A 25,451-nucleotide genomic window follows, 5' to 3' on the forward strand; every position below is an offset into this window, starting at 1 on the left:
GACTTCCTTTATTATAAATAAAGCTGCATGAGAAGATCTATACAAATTCAACAGTGTCCTGCTATAGAAGCAGCAGTTTAAGTACAGCATTGTCAATCAAGGAAGACCTTAGTTTGGAGAGTTCTGGTGTCATTGCCCATCTTGGCTGCATCCAAGATTGATCTTTGCACTAGTTTTGCTTCTGAGCTAGCATGTTATACACAGACCCCCCCAGTTCTAAAAAACGACAAATAATAAATAAAGCTGTTTACAAGGTAAGGTCCTATGAGAGCCAACCCCTCACTGAGCAGCAGCAAAGCTGTTACAGGTGCCTTAAGTCTCATTTCTTCACCACAGAGAAAACACTGCAAAGACTTTGCATTAAAAATGGCTGGTGAACACCAAATCCTGTTGCTTGAATACTGGATACATTTTTGGATCATTTTGCTAAACTACATTTTTACACCCCTGTAAGACCTGTATACAGAGCAACTTGCAGAGAGAGAAACTGTTTTCTGTGTCTGCTTAACAGTGAACACCCAGCATCTCCCCTTAGAAGACATTCAGCTCCTGAACAGCAATAATAACCTTAGACCAAGACATTTTCTGAAGGCAAATGGCTCCTGAGACTATGCTGTAGATCAGTGGTTGCTATCAACCGACCACTAATTCCATTGCTTTGACAGAGCCTGTAATAAAATACTAAAACCACAAGTTGAGGGCACAGGGAGTGGTTGGAAAGCAGTGGAAGGCACTCAAGAGTTCATCTGTTGAATTCACTTGGTTAGCAGATAGCAAAGAACAGTTCTGAGGCACAAGAAAGAGGCCATTTACCTTTCCTTAGGATGTCTCACATCCTAAGGATGTGAGATACAGGCATGCCAAAGAGATGTTTGTTACTCAGGTTTGTTACTCAGGTGTCATATGCAGTTTGGTTTTAAAAGAACGTTTTTCACTTTAAACCACAAAATCTCACTTCCACTCCCACCCTTTAAAGCTGCTTCCTATGAATACCCACCCAGATTTTAATCAAGGCAGAACATGAATCATGGGCAACACTAAAAATTCTTAGGACATTTTTGCTGGCTGATGGAACTGGATTGTCTTAAAAACCTTATTTTGTGAAATGGGAATGTGGGCTTTTACTGATAGGCTAGTATTTGGTGGGCAAAGATTTGACACAGGAGAGACAAGGAAGTCCAAGGAATGATGTGCTTCACCTCACGGCCTCCTTGTACCACGGCAGAGGTGTGGTCCGAAGAAACAGTGTGTACCAGCCTCTCTTCTGAGGGGACATGTTGGTACCTTCGGCTTCCAATGAAGATCTCCTCTCTGAGGCTGACTGGAGCACAGCTTATAATCACAGAGAACCCTTCCCCCCAACAGGCATGAGTGGGTTCCCTCACAGCCTAAATGCACAAACCAGATCACTTTAAAGGTGCTCAGGGCAAAATGAGCATATTGCATGTAGGAAAATTAAGCCAAGCAATTTGCTTTCAGTGGAATCAAATCCATAAATTACTTGATTCAGCTCCAGCTTGTGTTCAACTAAACCCCATGGGAACACTTCAGGGTCAGTTTGGGCATAAGAGAGAACAGGCATACAAGTACAGAAAACAAAGAACAAAAGATTCAATCCACTTATCAGTTCAGGTTCCCTTTGAGTCTGAGCAGTGGTGCTTGGGGCTGTGTAAAGACGAGTTTAGGCATGTTTACAAGCCCATTGCAACTGGCTTGCAAAGCTTTGTTCTGACATTTTAATAGGGGAGTTACCTTATTCTGTTTAATAGCCTTTTCTTCTCATGCTCCCCCCTGCTCAACCTTATATAAAAGTTATTTTTCAACTCTGAATGTAATTTCCTGAGGGACCTGGGTTGCAGATTTGTTTCTGTTCTTTGGACAGTCTAAATTTAGACTCCTGACAGGAAACGGCAGAGAAATTCTAATTTCTCTCTGGCTGGGCTTGGGGCACGTTTAGAAGCAACTCCAACCACAACTGCTCCAGTGTGACCTGTCTGCCAGCAGTCCATGTAAAGCTGGATCTGCTACGGGCACTTAGCAGTAAACCCTGGCAGGTAAAAATGGCAAATGGCCTGGGTTTGCAAACAACTTACACAGCTTCCAATGCAGCCTCCAGGCTCCAGTATTGACCCACCCTCCCTGCACCTCTGCTTGTCACTACCTGCTTGCCATGTCCCCTGAGATTGCTCCTGCTCTTTCCTATTGAGGAAAGCCCTCTTGGCTGTACTAAGGAAAGCCAGGGGCTTACAGCACTCGTTAGCGTCAGCAATTAGTCCTGCCCTTTTGCTCTGCCAGCCCTGGCAATCTCCCAGGCACTCATCACCAAGGACGCTGAAGCAAACACTGATGATCCAAGACTTTTGCCTGCTGGCATTACCCACCAGCCTCTTCTCTCCCATTCCTACCTACCACTTACTTTCTGCTCAGAGATCCTACTTAACTACCTGTGGTAATAAAAACCAAAGGAAGCAGCACTTTGAGCATAGTTCCCTGTCACCACCTGTGCTTTCTTATAAACCAGGTGTGGAGACACGACTTACAGCTTTCTCTGCCTTTGTGCGTGAAGTGTCCCTCACTGGTGGAGGGAGAGATGAGCAGACACCAAGGAGGTGGTGAAACAGTTTTTACCAGGAAAAGGGAGGAGAGGACATGTCTATGCAGAGTTTGTTTATTAACTGGATAAGGCTGGATAGCAAGCTTCATGCTGTATGCTGTCCCCAGCAGTGATACAGGATTCAATCTTCTCTCTGATGTGAGAGGATTGATAAAAAGGGACCCGTGGAGTGACAGTAAAAGCATCCCTGACGGGTCTTACCTCACAGAACAACTATCCTCTTGTAAACAGGATTAAGGGAAGCCCTAGTGTAAAACTTTGCAGGAAATCCTAGTGTAAGAAAATGGTAGGAAAGGCCCCTTAGCACTGGAGGCCAGGCTCCTGGGACCAGCATAAAGCAATTATGCACTGAGGCCCTGGCTTGGACCCCACACTCAGGAGGTGAGGATCTCCTGAGTCCTCTCCTCCAGCAAAACCACCTTGCTGGGGCTGGGCAGCCCACTGGCACAGCACTAATGTGCTTCCTGGGGGATTTCAGGCATTTCCACTTCTGCACTGGTTTTTTTTTTTAGCACATGCCTCAAGATTCTCCCCTGGCCTGAAAGCCTGCAGCAGCTCTCCTCCTTTGCACTCCCAGCTCAGCAAACTACAGTCCACTAGTGCAGCTCCTCAGAGTAGCAGTCTTTAAAAAGATTGAGGAGAATGTATAAAGTAACTATTGCCTGCATATGTGGAGCAGAAGAGATGCAACACGGATCACAAGGCAGCTGCAGACAACACTGCCCAGGTCTACTACATGAGCATCTTTTGCATCCCTTCCTTCTCCTCCCTGCTGGCCTTGGCCTAATTAAAACCACATGCAGAGTCACATTCTCATTTGGAGGGTGATTGCTCACTCCTGCTACCAGACCGCTGAGATTGGTTTCATTACAGGATAATTTTGGAGAACTGCTTCTTTTACAAAAGCAAAACTTACAGCAGTCATAGAATCAGAATAGTTTGGGCTGGAAGGGACCTCCAAAGATCATATAATTCAACCCCTGCTTTTCCTTTCTCTCTAGGCTGTTCTCAAGCCTTAGTGCCCCAAGGTAAGGAAAACAAACAACCCAAAATGTCAGAACTCAATAGTGGTGTTTCTGTTATCTAAGCTAAAAAAGGTTCCTGTTCATAAATCCATACAAAATGGGCAGGAATATAAACCACTAGCCGTGTTACCATGGAAGACTCGAATGAAATGGTCTGAAGACACAGACCCTGCTCTGCTACATCTTCCCACAAGAGAAAAAATGTGCAGGGGTGTTTTTGAAGGACAGGACAAGCCATTTAAATTGCTGTTGCAAGTCCAATCAAGAAGGCTTTTTCTTCTTCTTTTTTTCTTTTGTTTTAGTTGCAGTTCCCTTTTGAAGCTGTGTTTTATTTAAGGATTTCCATCCAGTCCAGATCTTGTGCATGACCCTCCTTGTCTCCACACCAGCATGGAGTCTAATGGTGCCCTTTCCATTGGTGAAAGAGCTCCTGCTGTCTGCAAGCAGACAGGCTCCTTTGATCCCAAGATCCTGTCTCTGATTTCCCGCACCCTGTTCACATCTCCCTCTTCTGAAGGAAATGAAGTATATGGCCACCATCACACCCCCACCCCCATTTGCATTGCAGGCATCTGAATAAATTACTTATATTTCTTGCTCACCACTGCTGTAGCATGACTGAGACAAAATAGAAAAATATAGTCTTAGCTGCATAAAACCAAGCACAGCAGTGGAGCAGAAACCTACTTCAACACTGTATCTTCCAGTTTCCCCCTATTCTCCCCTCATTGCCTCTTCCTTTCTGCAGGAACCATGGTCCAGGACAGGTTCAGCTCCAGACAAGAAGCTGTATTGGCAAAGTTAGCTGTCTCCAGTAGGCTTCAGGAAGTTGCCCTCTGGACTTGTGCTTAGAGTTTGGCTTTGGTTAAAGGGGCTCCTTACGGATCCCATTGGTGTGTGCAAGGGGAATGTGCACTGTGTACTCATTGATCAGTGCAGACATGTTCCTGAGCATCTCGTGGAACGTGTCCACCATCTTCCTGTAAATGTCCCTGCGTAGCACAAAGGGACGAAAAAGGTTGAGAGGCTCAGCCCTCTGAAATATGATGGGGAAACCCAGCTCTGCTGGTACCTTCCCATTGCCAATAAAGAAGTGATAGAGCTTCTTTTCATGCAAACATTTCTCTAGGAATTTCAGCATGTCCTGTAGGCGGGCCTCCAGCTTTTCTGGGGCCCAGTCCTGACTGGGACATGCCTGCAGGAGATGCAGCAGCACTGTCTTCAGGTGGTAGTTGGTGAGCCCGCTGGGACCTGTGAGGCTGCATTGCTTCCCATGGAGGAAAGAGAGGATCTGAAGGCAGCTGACGTGGCAGGCATTGGCAGGCAGTGTTTTGGAGACCAGCTGGATGAACCTCCTCTCATACACTGAGAAGGTGAGAAACCAGTGGGTGCTGGAGGGGATGTCTGCTGCCAGGCTGCTCCGAGGGAAGTGGGAGATGAAGTAAACGTCAGAGTTCTCATACTGCACCACAGGGGTGAGGTTGAAGGCAATCGATTTCCCCGATTTAAATTTTATCTTCAGGGCTCCTGGTGAGTCCAGGAGGCTGAAGGAAAGGTCAAATTCATACTTGTGGGAGATTCTGTTCCAGGCCTTGGTGACAGCAATCTGGAACCACTTCATGACTTGGTCGGCATCCAGATATTGAGTATTTTTGAAGCACAGGAGATCTTCCATCTCACTGCTGGGCCTGGTACTACTGACCTGGCTATGGAGGAGGCACAGCATATCTTCCCCTAGTTTAGTCTTGTCACAGATGCAACCTGTCGCATCCTCATCTGCCCTGCACACCTTGATAGTGCCGTAACCTTGTTCATCTGGGGGAAAAGAGTCACCAGAGCACCAGGTTTGGCAGCGAAAGCAGTAAGGCTCTGGGGGGGCAAAAGGCACTATCAGATCACAGACGAAGGGTTTACGCACTCTCCAGTTTTCATACATGCTCCCCACACCCACGCAATCTTCCACTTCCATGTCGGCATCCCGGTTACAAACACTCCTCAAGGCCTCCAGCAGGTCATCTGCAAAGCCCTCCACCATCTCCCGCATCCTGGCCATGTCTCCAGTGGTACCCAGGATACGCTTCTCATAGAAGCTGGCCAGAACAGCCTTGTCAGGGAAGGCCACTCCTTTAAATGCTTTCCCCAGGACTGCCATGTCATCTTCTTCTCCTCCTGTGTCCTGCCAGTTCCCCTCTTGGAAATCCTGCCTCCACAGCTCAATCAGCAGGAAGATGACCATGGAAAGGGCAGTCCATATATCCCATCGGACCTTTTCCTCTTTGCTTTCCTCCACTACCACTGCAGCCTTTTCCAGAGCCTTCTGTGTGGCTTCCTGGTCCGCGATTTCCTGCTCCAAGCGCAACTGCTCCAGCCGAAGGCTCTCCTCCCGCTCCTTCATCTTCTGGATGATTTCTTCCGTGCTCTCGGGGACGGTGCCATTCTCCTTAGGGAAGAAGAGCGGGTGGTTGACAATAGCTGTAATCACCAGTAGGCACACCCGGAAGAGTCCCACGGGCATGGCAATTCCTTCCCTGGAAGAGAGAGAAAGGTGGAATGACCCATGATTCTAAATATCTTCCCTCAAGTGAAAAAATGAAAGGAACTCCCCACTGCAAGAAAAACTTTGACATCCTTTCTAGCCCTGAAAAAAATGCTTGAATCTAGAAACTCCTACATGCACAGCCCTTTCTGCAAGTTAATAACCAACTTCCCAAAGAGGCTTTATCAGCTGACAGTGAGATGAAAGAGGCTCTTATCAAATGAACTTCGAAAAACAGAACTGTGAAGGCACTTCCTGCTGTCAACCCTTTGCGATGCTGTTAGGCAGTATGGGAGGGCATGTCCTTCCTTTGCCTCTCCTTTAATATTCCCTGGACAGAAAGGGAAAGAAAGAAGCAAGCAGAACCTCCCCAGGTGTATAAAAGCAGGACTGGAGATGAGCACTGCTTTTTCTCACCATAAAGCTAATATTTCAGATATGGCAATGGCATAGGCAGGTCTGTCCTGGCCACCTTCCATGTTAAGCATGTCTGGGAACCCACACAGCCTGCTTGGATCAGGGCAGCCTTCACTGCCCTGCTGGTGAGGCGCACATGAGTGGGAACAAGCCTGCACAGCTTTGTGCTTCTAAGCAGGAACTACAGGCAAAGCTCTTCCTGCCTTTCAGCACCACCAGGATCAGGCTGTGGCAAACCCTCCTGGCCCCCAGGATGCCTCATGATCACAGTCCCCAGAAGAAGGGCAGAGACTCTGCTAAAATGGAAAGGGTTTCCTTTAGCTCAGTAGTTCTAAAAGCATCAGGTTGCTTATTTTTGGTGCTTACAACACTACTGACCTGTGGAAGACATTAGTAAAAACCATGGCTAAGCCATCTCCCCCAAGCAGCCCCTTAACAGCTGTGCTTGCAGCCAGCTCACTCCTGTTAGCAGTGACCTCAGCAAGGCTGTGAGCCACATCCCAGCCATGTGCCAGCAACAGTCCCACGTGTCACCCCTTGCACAGGCCCTTGGCATGACTGAGACCACTATGGTGTTTTGGAGTGACTTTGTGTGGTTACTGGCTCTGCTGCTCCAACCCCACATTTAATAAATCTCTCTGTGCCATGGGGCTCACAATGAAAGGATTTAATTCCCAACTTTCTAGGACATGGTGCCATTGCCAGGGTCTCTGCCTGGTGGTGACAAGGCCTCCCAGAGGGCTGGGCCAGATGGTGCTCAGGCTAAAGCCTGGCCTGTTTCCTCCCAGCTGGCATTTCTGGTTCTGGAGGGCTGGCATCATTATCAAGAGCCCAAGTGCCTGCCCAGGGCAGTACAATCTGAAGTTGTCACCCACTGCTGTGATGTTGGAAGCTCACCAGTCCCTCTTTCTAGCAGTATCACCTCTCAGTCCTAGCATAGGGAGATCAGAAGGACAAGACAGACAAGCAGGGATATTTCTTCTTCCAGCTGGGAAATTTTAGCACAGCTGTTTTAATGCCTCAAAAGTGCTTGGGAGAGAAGGGTTTCTGTTACAGAAATAAAGTCTATCAATAAAATACTTCATCAGTCAGACCAGAAATAGCAATCTCATTCCTAAGTAATTCTGCTGTGGGAATGAAGCTGTTTCATAGAGAGCCAAGAGATGGTGAGGCACTCTGTGTGCTCCAGGAGGTCAGGGCTGTAATTCTGACCCCCTGGAATAGCTCCTTCCTGGCTTGAAACCAGCATGTTTTGCTGGTTGCCACAGCAATCCTGCTGTCCCAGCATCTGGGCAAGAAGGAAAATATCTCTGGCAATCTCATTTATGCCTCCACAGGGCACACAATAAAGATAAATGCATCCCAGTGGACCTTGTTATCATAACTGCACAACAAACTGCTGGTTTTGACTGCAGGAACCTGGATTTCCTCAATGTGAGCATTTACTGTACATGGGAACTGTATCCTTTGGCACACAATTATCTTTGCTTATGAGAGGGCTGGGACTGGAATAACCAGGGAAAGGAACAGGATTGAGATGCATTATCCAAGCAGCAAGAAAATTCACACGGTGCTCAGGATAATGCTCCATGCCCCTCCCTGTGTAACATTTACCAACTACCCTTTTTTTAGATGCCATGCACATGCACAGTTAAATGTTCTTATGCAGACATTGCTCTGGAAATAGTTTGTGGCCCTATCTTGTCCCTTTTTACATTTACATTAACTCTTTAATTCATCAGGCAACGAATTAAAGCTGAATTAATGTCCAAATCCGGGTGTTCCAGTTATTCAGTGAGCTCCATGCCTGGGCACATTTTAAAAATAAACTGGGGTCACCCTGCATTGCAAAGGGCTTTATCAGTTTGCTGGGGCAGGGCAGGAAGCGCTCGCGAGTTCCCTTCCTTAGTGCTACGCTCTTGCAGACCACGTGTGCCTTCCAAGCTTAAAAATAACATGGCCAGGGGCCAGGTGCCTCCTTCTTGCAGTCTTGACCAGGATGACATCACTGCTTTGCTCTGCTAGACCACTGTCCCTGCACATGAAATGTTTTACTGTTACCACATTACTTCTAAGATGCGTAAGGCTGAAAGAAGTCAGCATCTTTAGGATCTTCTTTCTCATGCCCAGCTGCCCATGGGCACACTGCTGCCACAGTTACCTGTCCCAAAGCTCTGCTAGCAGCAGGAGTTAGGCCAGACATCCCCGAATTCATCACTGGCTGGCTCAGTTGAAGTCACTCCAGGTCACACTGACATTCTAGGATACTCCAGCTCATTTTGCAGGATTGGGTTGGGGAACATGCATGCAACCTCTGCCCTCAGCAAACCCTACAGGCAACCTCTGGAAACTGGAAGTGACAAGATGGTCACACCATGTGGATTTGTGAGAGGAATATCTGTTTTCAGCCCAGAGTGAGTTCTGCTGGTCAAAACTGCCCTTTTGCTACTGTAGCTACTGACTCCAGAAAATGAAGCCAAACATTAACCTCAGTTAAGGCTTAAGGTTAATGGTGCTCAGTGACTGAAGTCAGTGGAGCCTGGCCTCAGCAGCAGCAAGAGTGGTCCGGGCAGAGCGTTCCCACATCTCTCAGACACAGCTTTCCTGGCTAAAATGAAAGACTCAACAATACAGGTGAAACCAGTAGCACTGCCTGCTACAGCGCTCCAGCATTCCCCATAACAAAGGCTGATCTTCCCTCTTGCTTTTAACTTCAGCCCAAGCTATTTAAGCTGGATAAAAATATTTATACCTGCTCAGGCTGAGACAGCTTTTGTGTGGGGAAGAGGGAGAGAGTCCAAACCTTTCCGAGCTGGAGACTAAGAAAGAGAAATGGCAATTTTTCAATCTACGTATCAAATTTAGCAACATTTCAAATATGGGGGAAAAAAATAAAAGGTATTCCTAAGTTTTTAAACAGCAAGTTCTCAAAGTAATCTGCAACCTTTTCTGAATTTCTCACCCTGACAGTTTTTTCCCATTTAAAGTATAAACAACATCTGGACTCAGTAACAGGCTTACATCCTACCTACCTTCTGCAGAACCTCTTGTGGCAGTCCTGGGGCTCCAAAGACCCCCCAGAGGATGCCACGGTCTGCACCACAGGCAGGCCACTCCTGCCAGCAGCCAAAGCAGCCTGGGCCAAAGCACCCTGCTCCCTGGGCCAGGTGAGAATGCAGAGATCCCCCCTTTCTTCTGTGGGCACAAAGCAGGGAAAGGTGGAGGAAGACCAAAGAAAGCTTCTTGGGAAAGGGAGAAGGGCCAGGGTATGTGAAATCTCACTATCTTGATGTAAAGCTGTCTCTGCTCACTGCCCAGCATGTGATGCTACTTGTTCAAACCTGCCTCTGGCACTAGAATTAGTTTCCTTCTGGGCTTTTCTGTGCCACTCCTGCAGTGACTAGAGCCTTCACCGAGTTTAAGGTTAATGACCACTCTGCACAACCCTGGGAAGTGAGGGGGCAGACACCATCCCACCCTCCAGCTGGGAGTGAGTGCTCAGAGAGATAAAAACAGCTGATCACACTGCTGCTTGATTACAAACATCAGCTGCATCCTGCAGCACTTGGTATGTTCAAAGGGTCCACCAAGAGCACCTTCAGCCCTCCACCTTCAGCTCCCAGGCAGGTTAGCCTTCATCCTTTCAAATCTGAAGCTGGCTCCTCAGCTGGAGGATCCTGACCAGCACCAGAGCAGGTCCTGAACGATGCAGGAAGCCCCAAGAGAGGAAGGGGAAAGGTGATGCTGCTGTCATACAGTTCAGGTTGGTGCCGTGAAGCTACAAGCAGAGGGAGGCCAGCTCTCACCCTTAGCTGATCTCAAAGCCCTTTGCTGCCAATTTAGTAATGTTTGGCTCACTGAGAGCACAGTTCCAGGTAGCACAGCATAAGGAAAGGGAAATAGCACAGGAAGAAGCCTGCACAGAGCCAGGCAGCAGCAGCTCCGCCTTCAGCTTCTTCTCCTCTTCACAGCATCACAGAGGTCATACAGGGTTTGTGTGGACCAGCCTGAGGCAGATGCTGCCCTGTGGCAATGTGTGCTCTCCCCCTTCCCAAGCCACCCTGTCACAGGGCATTTCCCGGCAGGAGCAGCAAAGTCCTTCATGGAGATGATGATGCTCAAAGTCATAACAATGTCCTGTCCCTTCCAGCTAAATGTGCTTAATTTCTGACATCCCCAAGCCTTCCTCACACCCTTTTCCATAGCAGCTTTAGACCCTTTTGCCTCCTGCTCAACCTGGCAAAGGAAAGAAAGAGATGGCAGCTTGCAATCTGCCTCTGCAGGCTGCTTGTGTGCTCTGAGCCTAGATAACCCTCTACCTTCTCTGAAGACATGGGAAAATATTTCTCTTTCATTAACAGTGCCTTCCTTTACTCCAGAGTTCCTCATATTGCTTTATTTTTTCAGGCATTTTATTCCTCTAGATTTTGAATCACGGTAAGCAAAACATGCTCTGGCTGGTGTTCAGCAATAAACCAGGTAGGAGAGAGCTGAAGCTTTGATTCTTAAATTGGAAAAACCCAAGTCAAGCCACCGAGTGCAGTTCAGTATTACACTGGAACACGCCAAGACATCACTTACAACACACTCGATTGCTTCCTGCAATCTGTCTGACACAAAAGGCAATGAATAGGTGGCTGCTACATTGTGTTTTGCTTTGGTAGGCTGCAAGAAAAGAGGCATTTCAAGTAGATGATAGAAAATACAGCTGGTTGGGAGGCCTTTTCCGTTGAAAGCTGCCAAATTTTTGAAACCAGAACTTTCATGGGAACAAATATGATTTCTGACTCTCTCATTGGGAAGGTCCTTGAGGTTTGGAAAGGACTCTGCTACTTGTTTTGATTGAGATTAACACCTGAAACCATCCACTAATCTGCAACTGGGACTTTCTTACTGGAGAGATGCGAACCTCAGTGTGAAGGGTTTCAGGCTCAGCTCAGCTGCACATCCTCACTGTTCAGCTGCTGGGAGCTCTGTGATTCCTTCTCTTGCTGCACAACAGTAAACAAATTACCTTTCAACCTTTGAGTGTATAGTCTGAAAAAAGCTTCTGCTGCATTTACAGAGATCTAGGCAAGAATAAAAGTTTGCTGAAAGCCTTTAGTAATGCACCATATCCTTCTCCAACTTTCAAGTATCACTGCCACCTCTGCAGGTATTCAGATATGATCCAGCTGCCACTAAAAGAAATCAGGTTTTCTCTTAGTGGGGACTACAAGCTCTGATTTGTAAGAAACTCACACAATGACAGGGAAATGGGCAATGCAGAGATGCATGTCAGTATAACTGTTCCTGCCAAAAACCTGGACAGAGGCACTTCCTTAGACAACCCTATACTCACACAGCACAGCACAGCCAGGACAAGCTCTTGCTCTCCTATCTCCTGAGCACACAGTCAGCTGCAGCACACACAGCCCAGACAGGAAAACTAAGGGATAAAAATCCAATACAGAGCCTGAGCAGCACCAGCTTGTGCTTTCTTCCATTTGAACTTTCAGCTCCTATGAATTAAGCTGTGTGCAGGATGTCAGTGGGATGAGATGTCAACTGGGACAGAACAGTGCCAGCCACAGCAGCTCTAACTCATGTTCTGACCTGTTTTTTGAGCATTAAATTAGTGCTACAGACAAAGTACCGAATTCCAGCTGCCAGCACAATCTCAACTGGTTCAGCCCAGGCAGATGGGATTGGGCTCTGTCTTTGGCTCTCTACCAAAGCCACAAGTGGGGAAGAACCAAATGCACCAATACATGAGGTGCAGGGGCCTGGATGTTGAGACTGGTAACACAGCCACGTTTAAAACCAGGACAAGCCAGCTGCCCTGCCCAGGACTACGGCAGTCAGGTATGGCACAGCAACCTCCTTCCAAACCATGCCTGGAAGCCACACCCTAGATTAGCTGCTTGGCCACAGCACAGCAGTTGGACAAGGCCACTTGCCTGATAGCTATTGTTCTGCTGTTTGATTGAGAACGTTAGCCTTTCGTAATATCCGTGGACATCCTGTCCCAGGCCTGCTGCAGTGCCAACAGGGTCAGTCGCGCAGCCCGAGTCGGACATCCTGCCCAACAGGTCTGCTGTGGACTTTCGGAAACAATATTTTTCTCCTGGAGGTCACCAGAGCAGGTATTTCCAAGGAAATGCTGATGCTCATCCTGTGTACAGGACTAGATAGCCCTCCCTTCCCACAGGCAGGCGGATTCGGGGGGGATAAGCATGTGAAGGGCACTGACAGTGCTCTGGAAGCAGATACTGCTGGGCAGCCCCAGGTCCAAAGGAGGGATTTTGTCAGCATCTCTCCAGGCAGAGGAGTGCTTGACTGGCCCTAGGAAAGACAGGCAGTCTCTCTCCTGTCTTCCAGTCATTCACTGCCTTTGCCATCAGGAAGTTTTTCTCAGGCCTTGTTAACTCTCCCTTGCTGCAGTTTGAACCCCCTAACACTGCAGTGACCACTGTGGGTAAAAGTAGGACGGATTTTTTCTTTTCTTCTTGTGGTAGCACTCAGGATGCTCAGAGGTACTTCCCTCCTGCCTCAGCTTTCACTGTACATGGGTGCCTTTATAAGCTGTCATCATAAAATCCCACAGTCCCCCTTACCCCAAAGCCTAGACACTCCAAAGTCTTCTTTCTGGCTCAAAGGGAGCTATTTGCCTTCTAGAGCTCTTTTACAAAACCCAAAGAGATGTGGCACATGTTAGATTTTCAGTTTCATCAGAAAGTGGGGATTTTTCAAGCCCATTTCTAAATCATTGTTCTCAGTGCATACAGGTATCATGCCACTAATCAAAACATGCCACTAATCAAAACACTAATCAAGACATGATCCTCTTCCTGCCCCTGAAGCCAGCAGCCACCAATAAAGGCAGCTTTAACAACTAATGAATAACCCACGTCATGCCCCCAAAGCACTCACTGCAAGGCTGGACCCAAGAGGGGGTGCCCATGGAGACCAGGAGACAGCCAACAGCATGAGGAGAGTGTTACTCAGCATCCTGCTCATTGTCCAAATGTGTTTTTATTGCTTTCTGACTATGTAAGCCAGCTCAACTCTTGTCAGCAGGCAGCACATGGGCAGTCTGTGTAGTGCCTCAGGTTCCCCCTGCTATGGCCAAGAAGGGGTTTTACAAATTGGAACAGTGTTGGCTACAGGAGAGGCAGGAGGGGAAAGGTAGGAAGTGTGTATGTGATTCCCACACATGTATTGAGCTGTTGTAGTAGGACCACAGCCAGGAACAGCTCGCCTTTTTAAGACAAATAAATTTTGTCTGTTTTTGTCTGTTAATAGTGAGGAAAACAACTGGAGTAATGTCGCTGTTGTACCGGGGATGGTGAGAGGAACAACACAGAATTCAAGTCCAGGATAAAATGCCCCCCCTTTATTAATGAATTAAATCCGTCTTTTATAACTTGGTTCGCAATAGAGGAATGATATGATTGGTCTATTGATCAACCACCTACCAGACTGATTGGTTGAACAGTATAACACCCATTTCCAAAATATTTTTTCCAGTGTACCAAAGCAATCTCCACAACAACCTGCACCTGTGAGATAGTTTACAAAATCTCAAACTGTTTCCCAGCTAGGCTGCGTGAGAAAGGAGACTTTCACAGGTGGCTGTAGAAAGCTAGAAAATTTCTCTGCTAGCCTTTTAGTATCCACAGAGTAGACCAAACTTCTGTGGTTTTTTTTTTTTCTGTTTTTGTTTGTTTGTTTGTTTGTTGTTTAGGAGGAGAAAAGACACACACAAAGAAAAAACCCTTAACTTACCACCATTACCAGCACCCTCCTCCTCCAACCCAACATGATGGGAGCCTGGGTAATAGTTGATAATTCCCTTGCACACTCTTTCATCAGCACAGATGGACAAACACCCCTGCTGCTCCACCAAAAGCCTGACAGTGTCAACCACAATGTATGGAGCACTGTCACTGCACAGAGGCTCTCTGGCCTCCACCTGGTGCTCACGCTGGGCCCCACTCTGGTTGTCACCCCTTCAGCCACACAACAGCTCCTTGCATGTGAGGAAGCCATGGCTCATGGATCTGGCCTGGCAGTCACCTCAGGGAGAGGTGGTGAGTACAGAAAGGGTTAAATTGCCAAGATGTTTGTTTAAATTTGCCTCCCTTTTCCCCACTTAATTCTCAGCAAGGTGGAAAAACCCCACACCACTGTTGTTAAATCAGGCAGTGGTTAGTCTGGCTCTCCTCATCCTGTGGTAAGCATATGCATCCTTGTACATACAACTTAACTGTGCACCCATTGGAATGAATGCTTTGGTATTAAAAGAATTGGTGGAAACCTTATTAGAAAGTTATTTCTCAGCAGGGACACAGCACCCCAGCACATCTGAAAAAGAGCACATGTGGATATTGACAGGGCTCAGACATGACTTGCAGAGTGATTACGTTTTACATGTGAAACTATGAAGTCCCATTCCCGTCATGAACCACGAGCATTAACGTATTACAGACAGCAGAAAGCACAATAGCTGCCAGACACTTCCACACCGAACAAAAACACAGCAAAAAGAAATTTTCATTGCAGGTTGGGAACTTGGCTGATCTGAGATGTTCTACTCCATCACAGTCTCGACTCAGTGACAAAGCCACACTCACAGAGACCTGCAGGGCCAAGCAGGTGCTTAAACAGGACTCAAAAACGCTGGATGGGATTGAAGGTTTGTGTGATATTGGACCATTGTTTTGCTAACTAGTCACTGCTGTTTGTATTCAAACAATAGGGGAAAAAACTGTATTTAAAAGCTGGCTATTGTTGCCAAAACATCACCACAGAAATCAAAAGCAAAGCTTTATTCCATTACCTGAAATCCCAGCTTTTTTTTTTTTAAACACAATATAGTTATTTAAATAAAGTAAAAAACAAAACACAACCCATCAGCCTGTGAAAGCCCCTGCAGGGATGGGTAGAGGGTGTGGAAGGAAGAGAGAACAAGAGCACTTTTACTGCATTGCCCCATTTCCTTGCCTCTGACCAGGATGACTCCTTGATCTAAGCAGACACTGTGCACTGCACACAGACTCTAAGGAAGAATCAAACCCTGTTACTTCATTACCTAGTGACTCTAGAAAAGATCGGGAGAAACAACACGAATGCTTTGGGAAGCAGAAATCCCAGTCTTGGCTCACTTGCCATAAACCTAAAAACTGCCAAGACAGATGCATGCACACAAATATGTTGGCTGCAGAGTACTTCTGGCTAATCCCGCTCTTCAAAATGAGTTTGAATAAATAAAAAGCAGCAGAAGAAAGCAAAGTCATACAAGAAAACAAAGTGCCCCACTTCCATACAATATTTCCATGAAGCTTATCCTTTCAGCACCCATGGCCACCAACCCAGAGCCATTTTCACCCAAGGGAATGAATCAGCCTATTGCCACATGCACCCATATTTAATAATTTTCATGTGCTCTCTGCTCAGTTCCTTCTTCTTACCAAGAAAACAAAACATCTCTAAGCTCTTTGTTTCCCTGAGAATTTGCAAACTGAACGCTGGGAAGAAAAACTCTAAAAGATTCAAGGGGTGATGTAACTTGCAGTGCTGCAGCAGAAGTATCAAACACACATACTAAGATTGTGAAGCCACGTGGTTTTCATTTGGGATGTTGGGGTGAGCACATACGGTTGCTTTCTTTATACCATAAGCACAACAAAGGAAGGCTTTGTTTGAAAGCCAAGGGACAGCCTCTCGGCTCACTTAAAGGCTAAGTTACAACGTAATGGGAACTGTGACTCATAGCTGTGGGGCCCCTGCTCACAGGCACAAAAACCCCTCTGCTGCAGCAGGCAAGGAGCTTGGCAAGGAACAAAGCCTCCAGCTCCACATGCTGGGGATGACCCAAAGCATCCAAGACTAGTAGCAAATACAAGGCTGAGCTGAGAGCACGTGTTGTGGATGACTTAGCACACAAATACCTCCCGTTCAGTCGACATTTCTTCCTGTAACTCCCTCAGAGTGTGAGATCATAACCCTGCACCTATTCCAAGAGCAAGATACAGCTATGAGTCAACAGGAAGGTGGGATAAACATCATCCAAGCACCTTCAGACCATCTTTTGACTTTGGCTGCAGAAGAGCATCGCCATGGTTCTTAGACTGAGCATAGCCATCTCACTAGGTGGGACCACACTAGAGCTCTGTCCTTAAGTCACCTACTGTGCCAGATAATTTGTGCCATTTAGTGTTACAGGAGGGGAGGGTCAACTGGTGGATTCCAGCTACTCAAAATAAAGACATCCCTTCCATCCTTGCCCCCACAAGACTGGAAGATAAGGGTAATTTTTAACTACCATGAATGAGTTGCAATCTGCAGTGCAGAGGTGTCTGTGCTGCTGAAACTTCAAGTATTTTCCCTCACGTTTCCAACAGTCCCAAGGTATTTGGTTGCTAAATCCCCAGAGGCCTTTAGAAATCAAACTCTCCTCCGAAACCAGAGGCAGTAAGGTACCTGAACATCCAGGAGGAAATAGATCAGGATCGAAGCATTCTGAATGCAGATGTGGAAGATCAAACTCCTCTGGGAAGCATTATAGTGTGCATATCAAGTGTGACATTTTAAGCTCCAGAAATCTCCTCAGCTCCACCTCTGGTATGTCTTAACACTCTACAAGAGCTTAAAAATTAGGAGAAAAAGGAGGTCTGAAAAAGCAATACAGTTTCTTCCCTCTGCCTACACGCACGGCTTACACTGTGCCTGGATGATTTCTGGCAAGTCTCTGTTTACTTTTTTCTGAAAAACTTCCAGCAAATCTCTGCTTCTCAAGGCAGTCTAGACTACTTCTTAGCTGCCCCTACCTGCAGGAAAATCTCCTTATCACTGCATGTGCTTTCTCCAAACAAGCTGTTTGGATCCCTGCTGGGATCCTGGCACAGGCAGGTGGTATCTTGTCTTAGGGAGCTGCTTCACCTCCTTGCAGACAGTGTGGGAACCATTTGGTCCCACTTCTCATCAGGTGCATCACCAAACCCTCTGCAAGTTGGAAGAGCTGAAAGCAAGGCATTCTGAAGCCGATTCACATTGTTTTTATTTGGGTTTGACCACAAACTCTTCCTTTTCAACTGATGGCACCCACCATCCCTGGAGGCAACCCAGGAAAAGATGAGTTGTGACACAGGTGGATCAGCTGACACCTTATAACTCATGTCCCTTTTCCTGCTCAGGGCACAAGAACCTTCTCTACGTGCTCTTCCCCTGGTTTCAAAAGTGAGGGAACAGTAAGTTTTCCTTTGCCAGGCAACCAGCATAACCCTACGAGTTGGAGACTGTGCCTAACAGGGCTTAAATTCTGCAACAGTTGGCTGCAATGGTCCTCATGCTTGCCAACACCATGCTTGGTTTTTCTGAGCCACATACATGGCAGTGGGATGCACCAGACGTTTTCCCTATAAATGCTGAAAAAGCATCTCTGCCTTGAGGCAAACACTGCTGATACAAATAATGTGCTAGATCAGCCAGAAAAACCTGACTCTGGAGGAGGGATAATAATGAAAGATGGTGAATGGAAAGGAAAAAGAGAAAGAGCTTCATTTACACACAGGAGAATGGCAGTGGGCCAGCTCTCACAGCTTTGATCGGGGCTGGCTGGAGGAGCATGCCAGGGAACTCTGTGAGCTGAGCTTTGCTAGAGCAGAGCAGCTGTTTGAACTCTGTCATGGGAAAAAGGGGACAGACACCACCCAACACAGATCCAGAATAAATAAGTTAAAAAAAAAAAAAAAAATCACGTGGAAAGCATGAACTAACAGGTACTCAGATCTGTAGCAGGACATTGTGGCAGCCAGGACTGCTGCTCTGGCAGCTCCCTCTGTCATCAGCTCCAGTTCTTGCCGTCCCACCACTGTTGCCCATAGAGCCCCCTGTCACACACTTGCAGAGCAGCACTGCCAGACATCTTGGTTTCACCCAGCAGTTCTCCTTTCAGCGTGTTTTTAGGGGTTTTCATACAAACATGAAAACTCTACACATCGCTGGCTTGTGAAAACACTGTTTCCCTTTGTCTGCCGCTGCTGTCACCCTTGATCATCTGGAAGTTGTCCAGGCACTCCCAGGCATTTCTCTCCCTCTAACACTTAGAAGAGGGGAATTCCAGTACTTTCCCAGTCTGGGTAAGGTACTTCTGGCAAGTTCTCCTGCGCAGCAGAAAATGCATCAGTAGCTGATGTCAGCAAAGCTTTGGACCCTTTCTTCTGCCATCATTCTCTGACTAGATCCCAACTGTACCAAGCAGTCAAATAAAAACAATTTTATATTCAAAGTCCAGAAGAGAGAGGCTTTTAACACTGATCTTCCACACTGAAGCCATTTCCAGATTAAACCTTCACAACATTGCTGCCTTTTGCTTTGCAAGAAGCTGTGTCCCTCACTGCTGGGAACATTTCTAAAATATGAGCCACACCAATTTCCTTTCAGCATTTCTGCTGCAAGGCTCAAGATCTCCTAGTGAGAGCCCATCAAGAAGCTTTTTTAAATCCCATCAAATCTGGAAGGAAGAATGACCCCTGGAGCACTTACCTGCTACACAGCTTTGCAGGTGCTCATTAAACTTCACATTAATACCATCACCGTGATGCAGAGAAGACTAAATTCAGTCACCCGCCACTGAAGCACAGCCAGGAAGTCTGCAAAACACAAAGAGAATGAATGAGGAAGTGAAGGCAGAAGATGGGTACATAATGCAGTTATCTAAATTAGGGATTGATTAAAAGAGAGATTAACTCATGCCCTTACCTAATAAAATGATCATAAAAGCTCAAGAGACTAGAAATGATCAGTTTGAAGTGATCAGGGAAGAGTTAAAACGCTGCTTCTCCCATGGGAAAGTGTGCAGATCACACCATGGGTCTCTCAGCCTTGCAGACCTGTCGGCAAGCAAGGACCTCCTCCTCTGACTCCATCCTCACCCACCAGCACTCTCCTTTTAAAATGGATTAGGGTCAAATGAGCAGCTGCGTAAATGCAAGGGCTGGGACAGTTTTGTCTGGGATTAGTTTGTCTAGAAAAGCATCTAGCTGCTGTAAGCAGCTTGTAAGGTAGAAATACTTGCTCGGGGAGTTGGGTTTAGAGAGCTAATGGGAGAAACAGAAAACACAGAAGAGGCAGGAAGCAAGCGTAAGAGCACAGGAAGATGTGAAACACAGAACCACAAAAGATAAACTACAATATTTTAGGATAGAGAAGTGAAGAAATTTTATATGCAACAGGAAACAAAGTCCCCCAACCAGAAGCAGGAGAGGACTCAACAAGCTGGTTGCAGGCAGACAACAGAGACATTACCCAGCTGTGCACAAATGGGCTGGGGAGGAGGAATGCACCACCCTCATTTCCAGCTACCACCACTTCAAACCTTCCCACTGTCTTCATCCAAAGCCTGATGAACTGATCAGTGTGGGCTGAGCTGGGCTTTAGAGTAGGGCTCAGGCTCCAGGGCTCAGCATTAGGTTGACACATCCTTGCTCTCTTGAACTCCTTCAATTCACCTCCCTCCTCCCACGTACCTGCTTTGACCAGACTGTGAGTACAATTTCACTTCTCTGTGGAACTTCCACTCTGAGGCCAGATGGAGCAAATGGGCTCTGCTCAGCCCTCCCATCTTGCAGAGCTGCTGATGCCTCTGCTCAACCTTTGCCACAACATCACCACCAGCAGCACAGAGTGCTGAACACAGGAGAAAGACACCCCAAACCTCAGTGGTCTGGATCTGCACTGTAATATCCCAGTGGATATTTGTAAGCCCTGAGGGCCTGCAATGTCTGGTCTCATGGTGGCTCAGGGCCAGTGAGGTAGAGCAGGTGCATCTGCTTGGAGGAAAGGAGCTATTAAATGCTGTGCAGGAACTGTTGCTATGGGACTTAAAATTCACTTGTTAAGATAATTTTCAAATCTCAGAAGAGAGAGTTTAAGTTAGGGTCTCCCTCAACTATGTGTATAGATGTTGGAGAGACCTTGACTGAACCTTATGGGTACTGAAAGGCCACAATGATGTCTCTTCTAGAACCTCCAGGCTGAACAACTCTCTCAGCCTGTTCTCATAGGACAGGTGCTCCAGCCCTCTGACCATCTTTGTGGCCTCCTTTGCACCTGCTCCAAGAGTTCCGTGTCCTTCCTGTGCTGGGAACCCCAAAGAAATGGATGCAACACGCAGGTGGAGTCTCAGCAGAGTGGAGTAGAGGGGCAGAATTCCCTCCCTTGACCTGCTGGCCATGCTGCTTTGGAAGCAGCCCAGGACACAGCTGGCTTTCTGGGCTGTGGGCACACATTGCTGGGTCAGTCCAGCTTTTCATTCAGAGACACCCCGAGTCATTCTCCACAGGGCTGCCCTCAATGAGTTCTCCCAGTCTGTCCTCATATCTGGAGCTGCCCCAAACTAGCTGCAGCATCTTGCACTTGGCCTTGTTGAACTTCACGAGATTCTTGTGGGCCCACCTCTCAAGCTTGCCCAGGTCTCCCTGGATGCCATCCATTCCCTCTGTTGTGCCAACAGCACTGCTCAGCTGGGTGTCATCTCCAAAGCTGCTGAGGGTGCACTCGATCTCACTATGCCACTGATAAAGGTATTAAAGAGCACCAGTCCCTGAGGGACACCACTGGCTCTCACCTGGACAGAGAGCCAATGACCACAACTCTCTGGATGTGTCCATCCAGTCAAATCCTTATCCACTGAACAGTCACCCCTTCCAATTCATTTGTCTCGAATTTGGAGATGAGGGTATCGTTTGGAATCACGTCAAAGGTCTTACAGAAGTCCAGGTAAATTAAATCAGTCTGTCTTCCCTTGCCAAACATTGCAGTCACTCCACCATAGAAGGCCACCAGCTTGGTCAGGCATAATTTGCCCTCAGTGAAGCCATTCTGCCTACCTCGAATCACCTCTTTGTCTTCCATAAGCCATCTTAATACTGCTTCCACGAGGAAGTCTGAGCAACTGAGTTTGTTTTGAGTCAGCCCTACACAAGAGCCTCCTCTCCTTGACAGAAATAAAAGCTGTCCCTGCTCCAGCAAAGCTCAGCAGCTGATCTGGCCTTCAGGTCATGGCAGTAAAACCCGTTTTGCTGCTGGTCAAGGTTGGCTCAGCCAACTTTGCATGGCCCACGTGTGTGTGTAAGTATAAACAAGCTAAAAAAAGAGCCCTGCTGCAGCTACACCCCAGGCCAGCTCTCCATCCCTCAAGCTGCCTGAAGGTTGGCTACCTGCCTCCCTGCCTGCTCCAAGGAGTGAGTGGGCAGAAGGTTTTGCTTACACAGCTGAGCCCACATCCCTGCAAAACCTGGAATTCATGGTTGGGCACATGACGATGTTACCCAGTGCACACCCTGGCCACGCTCTCTCCCTCTAGCCTGGAAACCAGAGTCTCTACCTCTCTCCGCCACCCAACAATTACAAGTGCCGATGGAAAATATGCTGCCTGGCAGCAAACCTGCTTTTTCCCCAGTATAAATGGATTGTAATAACACTTGGGAGAGAAAAAGCTGGCCCACCCAACAGTCCATTTTAAAGGGGATCTAAAGGAACAAGCCAAAAGCTTTTTTCAGCTTCCTTTTCCATTGCACCACTGCTATGGATTGCAATTGCAATTCCGCAGAGCAGAGCGAGCAGGACAGGACAGGACAGCACAGGATAGCAGGGACACTCATGCAGGCTCTTCATGGAGTTCATATACCTGTGTTAATTCATTTGCAGGCAATCTCCAAGATACTGAAACCACAGTCAGCAAGTAGACAGTTGCAAAAGCCAGACTAAAATTGTCCTTTGGAAAACCATACAGTTTTTCTTGAAAAACAAACTCAGAAATTAGTGAGATCAGCTTGTGAAACACCAGTGTTAGTTTTCTGTGGATCAGATTCCTTTCCAGTGTTAGTCATTGCCATGCAAGAAGAATCATAAGCATTGGCATCCCTCTGAGACAGCATGCAGAGACACACAAGAGCCCTTACTGCCATGGATAGCACCAACAAAAAAACAAAAGGGGAGCAGGACATGCAGCTTTTGGTTACCCTAGTCATCACATGGCCCAAAACAATTACTTAAGAAAACCAAATTCCTCAGTCTCTGACCAGGGATATTTAGCCTGACTTGAGGCAGGGAAGGTAGTGTTAAAAAAAAAAAAAGAAAAAAAGAAAAAAGTGTTCTTAGTATATATATATAGTAATGCTCCAAGCAACAAGAGGAAGAAGACAGTTAGGTGGGGAGGGGCACCACCTGAGCTCTTGATAAACAAGTTCAATGCCTTCGGCGTGCACAGGTTGCTTCTTCCTTGCAGATGCCCCTGGTGCGAACAGATCACTGAGTCCCGTACACCCAAGTCATGCAAGCAAAAAATAGTGTCATCTAGAGCTGGGAGTCAAGAAACCCGCAAGGCTGGTCCCAGTACTCACACTGGTTCTCTGAATTTGGGAAATCAATTCACCTCTCTCCACATCTGTGGCAAGCACACTAAATATGTGCAGTTCCCACGTGAGAGCAGCATGAAGCATCTATTGTGCTGAAAACAAGGCTGAAGAGAAGGCTTGAAGTTTCTATTCCTAATTTCTATGCTGTACTTTTCTTTGAGGACTGAGAGAACCTCGTTCACTTATACTAAGGAAAATCTGATTTTAAAAGCAGATGCCTATGAAGGTAGCCAGAATCACTTTAGTCAGAGTTGCAGAAGAGCATTACCATCATCACCAAACCAAACTAAAAAACCTCACACAACACAATAGCGGCTGTCCTGTCCATGAGCTGCTTTCCTGGCAGCTCAGGTCCTTGCCTGGCAGCTCATGGCAAACACTTGCGCCTGAAGGAGATGCACTGGGTATGGGTGAGGCCTACAGCACTCATTAAAAACATATTAATAGTAATGTTTGCTTAGAGACACTGCTCATCTTGCCTGACCACATAAGAGATGCCAATAGCAACATGTCCTATTTTCCTGAAGGATTTTAGCATGGCAGCTCCCAAAAGAACTGTTTCAGTGGGAGACTGCCAAGCTGAAGATGCGAAGGCCACTAAGGCTCGTGTTCTGCACGTCAGTTTTACAGACCATTGACTTCCAGTATCACATTCCTGGCTCACTTTGGTTTGAGCTACAAATACCTGCTGGCCACCATAAAAAACATGCCCACACACATGAAGAGCAGCTCTACTGAAAATATCCCTTCTTCAGCTCCACTGAAAACTTCCCTCCTTCTCTCTGTCCTCATTAGTGAGATGTTGTGTATCTCAGAAGAAAGACAAGGAAGTTTTAAGCCCAAGCCGTGTAACACTGAACGCGCAGCAAAGCTCAGTGATGCATTTTCCAGGGACTGTACATGTCGGAGGTCAGCGCTGGCCCCAGGACAGCACGGGCTGTGTCACCAGCAAAGGGCGATGGCCGAGAGGTCTCCGATCACCCGGCTCGCTCCCGCCGAGTCCCTGCGGCCGCTCTCCCGCCGCTCCCGCCGCCCCGCGCCTTCGCCTCCCGCCGGGGCTGCACAGAGGGGATGCCCAAAGCTCTGCAGGAACTTTGGTGGGCGCAGTGCCCCACCTCAGGGGCCCGACCCTGCCGGTGGCCCGGTACCCACCGAGACGGAGAAGGCGCACAACACAAAAGTTACCCTGTGAGGAGAACCCGGGGACGGCCGCACCACCGCTCCGTCCCGAAGGCGGGCACGGCCCTTCCCGCCCCCCCCGCACCGCCGGACAGACTCACCGGGCCGGGCCGGGCCGGGCCGGGTTGGCGGCCCCGCTCCCGGGCGCTCCGCGCACACCGGCGCTGTCGGGCGGCGGCGGCTCGGCGCGGCGAGGGGCAGGAGCCCGCCCCGCCCGGGCTGCCGCTGCTCTTTGGTTTGCTGCTTCTCTCCTCCTTCAAACCACCCCCGCCAGCCCTAGGAGGCGAGCCGTGCCCCGGCGGGCGGTAGCGGGCTGTCTGATCGCCCCCTCGGCTCCCCCATTAGCTTCCCAGATGGTGTTGGACCGGGGGCACGGCGGACGGAGAGGAAATGCGCTCATCTTGCTTCTCGGATGTATTCTGACCTCCTGGTGGTCGTGCCTGAAAGTCCGGGAAGCAGTTGAAACACGTAACCTCGCGTACTGTTCTTATCGAAGAAAGGAGTAGATCTCGGAGGTGCTGACCCATTTTCGTAATCAAAGCTGGCACAAGTAAAAAGTTGTGGAGCTGCTAACATCCTTCCGAGGCCCAGAATTGGTACCAGTTTCTTTAGAATCGTAGCATATCCTGAGTTGGAAGGGACCCACACGGTCAGGTCCTGGCCGTGCACAGGACAACCCCACCATGTACCTGACAGTGTTGTCCAAATGCTTTTTGAACTCTGACAGGCTTGGTCCTTGTAGGGATGAGGGAACTGAGGCACAGCAAGTGTTAGCTAATGATCAAGGCCACAGTAAAGGATTTTTGAAAGTTTTCCAACACTACCCTCATTCTCGCGTTAAAGGCCATCTTGTATTTCTCACAGAAGTAAGTTTTCTCAACAACTGTCACTTTCACAGGAAGATTAAGGGCACGAGCATAGTAACATCTATGTGATTTAGGGAACTATATTGTACCCCTCCTCTCTCCACAGCATTGCAACAATGGGTTTATATTATTACTGCTCTGGCATGTTGCATGTTCTCCACCACCACTGCTTTGATTTTTTTTTTAAGCTCAGATGGTGAACATGTGCGGTGGTGGGAGACAATCTGCGTTTTATGGTGCACTAAGACTTTGTGCTATCAGGGGGACACCAGGCAGATGTGGTGGCACAGATTTGTTCTGAGGCTGGCTAGCTTATGAGTGATAACTGGGACTGTTAAATCATCCTATTCTTTGTATTTCCTGAAGTGCTTGTCGAATTAAATAACAGTTTAAGTGTTATTCAAAGGGTTT

The 25,451-nt window shown here is 47.7% G+C and overlaps 1 protein-coding gene across 2 annotated transcripts; it reads right to left on the reverse strand.

Moving 5' to 3' along the window:
- On the reverse strand, positions 1 to 25,133 carry ITPRIP (inositol 1,4,5-trisphosphate receptor interacting protein). Of its 2 annotated transcripts, none has more exons than XM_069019972.1 (3): positions 24,276 to 25,133; positions 19,121 to 19,227; positions 1 to 6,167 (listed from the first exon to the last, which is right to left on the reverse strand). In XM_069019972.1, the coding sequence occupies exon 3, from the start codon at positions 6,152 to 6,154 to the stop codon at positions 4,505 to 4,507; it is 1,650 nt and encodes a 549-aa protein (XP_068876073.1). In that variant the 5' UTR covers positions 6,155 to 6,167; positions 19,121 to 19,227; positions 24,276 to 25,133; the 3' UTR covers positions 1 to 4,504. The 2 variants fall into 2 exon arrangements, with proteins under 2 accessions (XP_068876073.1, XP_068876075.1); XM_069019974.1 differs by lacking the exon at positions 24,276 to 25,133 and adding an exon at positions 19,337 to 19,829.
- Positions 25,134 to 25,451: the final 318 nt, after the last annotated feature.

This window comes from Aphelocoma coerulescens, chromosome 6 (assembly GCF_041296385.1).
Source record: "Aphelocoma coerulescens isolate FSJ_1873_10779 chromosome 6, UR_Acoe_1.0, whole genome shotgun sequence".
Lineage (NCBI taxonomy): Eukaryota > Metazoa > Chordata > Aves > Passeriformes > Corvidae > Aphelocoma > Aphelocoma coerulescens.

Bases quoted from the DNA above. Each gene is read 5' to 3' on its own strand.
- ITPRIP (XM_069019972.1), bottom strand. From the start codon at position 6,154: ATGCCCGTGGGACTCTTCCGGGTGTGCCTACTGGTGATTACAGCTATT.